Source organism: Otolemur garnettii, unplaced genomic scaffold (genome assembly GCF_000181295.1).
Source record: "Otolemur garnettii isolate 467f Iridium unplaced genomic scaffold, OtoGar3 scaffold00030, whole genome shotgun sequence".
Lineage (NCBI taxonomy): Eukaryota > Metazoa > Chordata > Mammalia > Primates > Galagidae > Otolemur > Otolemur garnettii.
The window spans coordinates 2032627-2035633 of NW_003852425.1; the positions used below are offsets into that span (position 1 = coordinate 2032627).

The 3007-nt window shown below is 41.1% G+C and overlaps 1 protein-coding gene across 1 annotated transcript in view; it reads right to left on the bottom strand.

The window, feature by feature from the left end:
• DMXL1 (Dmx like 1) overlaps positions 1-3007 on the bottom strand; it is a 157712-nt gene that overhangs the window by 123672 nt on the left and 31033 nt on the right. The window contains exons 7-8 of the mRNA XM_023512698.1: positions 2219-2285; positions 108-286 (exon numbers count right to left, since the gene is read on the bottom strand). Of these exons, the coding sequence (XP_023368466.1) occupies positions 108-286; positions 2219-2285 (246 nt within the window). The remainder of the gene's footprint in view (positions 1-107; positions 287-2218; positions 2286-3007) is intronic.

The following is a 3007-nucleotide window of genomic DNA, read 5'->3' on the forward strand; positions in this document are numbered from 1 at the left end:
CTTGAGCCACAGGCGCCGAGCCTACAAATTCTTAAAGTAAGAAAAGCAATCAAAGTCACAAAGACAGTGTTCCCTAAAACATGAGAAAAAATAACCAAACCACTGACCGAGGCATATATTTGCTGGTTTTACGCCAAGAAAATCCATTTACGGCTCGAGGATGGGCCAGATAAACAAAAGAAAAGTCAATTTCTCCTTGGGATTGGTTTTCTGAACTTCTATCTGGAGAGGTAACAGTGGTCCGCCAGTTTTCTACATTGTACCATACCTTTAAAAGGCAGTCATCCTAAGGAAAAAACAGAAAAACACGCAGATCACAACTAAAGGTTAGTCAAATAGCAAAAGAAAGATTTCTTTCGCCCCAATGGCAAGAAGTTGGGGATGGGGGAGAGGTTGGACACAGGGAAATCAAGGAGGAAAGTCTGATTCTGGTACATTTCAATTAGCATTTCTTAATTGTGCGTTGAGAATTAAAGTGTGTGAAAGTATGTATTCTGTGTTCAAGGAAATTGGTTGTTAATTGCCATGTACTATGGGAAATGGAGTCATTGAGGAAAGACTGAAAGATGAAATTAAGGGTTTTTCTCTTAAGCTAAATACCACATAAGAAATCGATACCACTAGCAGACTTATGAAGTCTGATAATACTGACAAAAAAGAATACTTTCCATGAATTATCATATGACTCTTCACATAAAATGTTGATGATGATACTAACTAGTTAATAATTAATACTATAAACCAGTCTATGTATAATTAAATTTATACCTCCTAATTTGGGAAATAAGGGAAGAACAAGTGAGACTAGAATGTACCAGGTGCACCTGGAAAGTCAATCAGAATAAACAGATCCATTTCTGCCTTAAAAAATAAAAAACAAAAACCACCTCCCTGTGATTTTAGAGCAGGCGTCCCCAAACTACAGCCCGCAGGCCACATGCAGCCTGCCTAGGACATTTATCCGGCCCGCTGGGTGTTTTTGCCAGCGCTGTCTGTCCTGCTTAGCAGCCGACTCGTCCCAGGGCCCACAGTCCGGCCCCCCAACAGTCTGAGGGACAGTGAACTGGCCCCCTGTTTAAAAAGTTTGAGGACCCCTGTTTTAGAGTATCTCACCCTCTTAGGGTGCATAAGGCTTTGAGCCATCAGAACAACTTCACACTATTCAGGGCTCACAGACTGCTCTAAAAACCAATGGTTAAAAATAATTTCAGGGCGGGGCAGTGCCTGTGGCTCAAAGCAGTAGGGTGCCGGCCCCATATGCCAGAGGTGGTGGGTTCAGGCCCAGCCCCGGCCAAAAAAACTGGGAAAAAATAATAATAATAATTTCAGGGCAGTGACTGTGGCTCAGGGGTTAGGGCACCGGCCCCATGTACCAAGGGTGGCAGGTTCAGGCCCAGCCCTGGCCAAAAAAACTGGGAAAAAATAATAATAATAATTTCAGGGCGGCACCTGTGGTTCAGTGGGTAGGACACCAGCCCCATGTACCAGGGGTGATGGGTTTGAGCCCGGCCCCAGCTAGACTGTGGCAAAAAAAAAAAAAGCCGGCTGTTGTGGCAGGCGCCTATAGTCCCAGCACTCAGGAGGCTGAGGTGGGAGAATTGCCTGAGCCTAGGAGCTGGAGTTTGCTGTGAGCTGTGATGCCACTGTACTCTGCCAGGGGCAATAAAGTGAGACTCTGTCTCTGCAAAATAATAATAATAATTTCAAAGAAATACATTGTTCTGAAATCAACAGATAATAACAAAGTGCCTACACTATAAGAAATAACATGTCCTAGAAAGCCTATATATAGTCTTTTATCTTAAATACAGCCTAATATACATATCAGCTAAAAGATGATATAAGCTATAGTTTACCGGTTATCCTCTATGTAAGGCACTGTAACTCAACACTGTATATCCCGTCTTACCCCACGATTAATGATTTATGAGATATAATAGATGCTGTTATCCACATGTTATGCATAAGAAAAGACTACCGAGATTAACTAACTTGCCCAAGATAATAACGCTGGTAAATGGTATACACTCAGATCTGTCTCTGTGTCATTTCAATTATACCACACTGCCTTTGACACAACAATTTTTGCTATTTAATATTTTAATAGAAAATATTATTTTCAAGTTTAATAAATAAAAGACTGGAACTGGTTATTGTTTTTAAAGTTTCAAAGTAAACTATAAACACACAATTTGGCAATAGCATATTCACAATTTACCTTCCCAGCAGTGGCAAAAAATTCTCCATCTGGTGAAAATTTCATTAAATGAACTTGGGAGGAAGTTCTGTAAATTAAACAGGCAAGGAAATATTTGCAAGAAGAATTAAACAAAGAAAAATACAACATTCTCAAAATTATACTTCAGCAACTGCTTCAAATAGAAAATTCTGTGATAATGGTTTCATACCCACTTTTAAGTACACCTCAAAAATTTACTAGTAAGATAAACTTTTTTTTTTTTTTTTGAGACAGAGTCTCACTTTGTTGCCTTCGTCACAGCTCACAGCAACCTCCAACTCCTGGGCTTAGGTTATTCTCTTGCCTCAGCCTCCCGAGTAGCTGGAATTACAGGCGCCCATCACAATGCCTGGCTATTTTTTTTGTTGCAGTTTGGCTGGAGCCAAGTTCCAACCCGCCCCGCCTCGGTATATGGGGCTGGCGCCCTACCCACTGAGCCATAGGCGTCGCCCTAGATAAACTTTAAATATAAAAATACCCACACATAAGAGTCATGCAAGAAATAACCTGTCAAAACCTTTAAAGCCTAAAATAAGAGTCATAGCTTACACTCCCTTAGAATGAGAGAGAGTGGTTTCATTTTAAAACCTGGAAATAAAATTTCCAGAACCAAGAATCTCTATTTTCCAATATATATTTTCATGGACAATAAGAAATTTTGCCTTGGCTCGGCGCCTGTAGCTCAGTGGCTAGGGCACCGGCCACATTCACTGGGGCTGACAGGTTGAAATCCGGCCCAGGCCTGCCAAACAATAGTGCTGTCAGGTT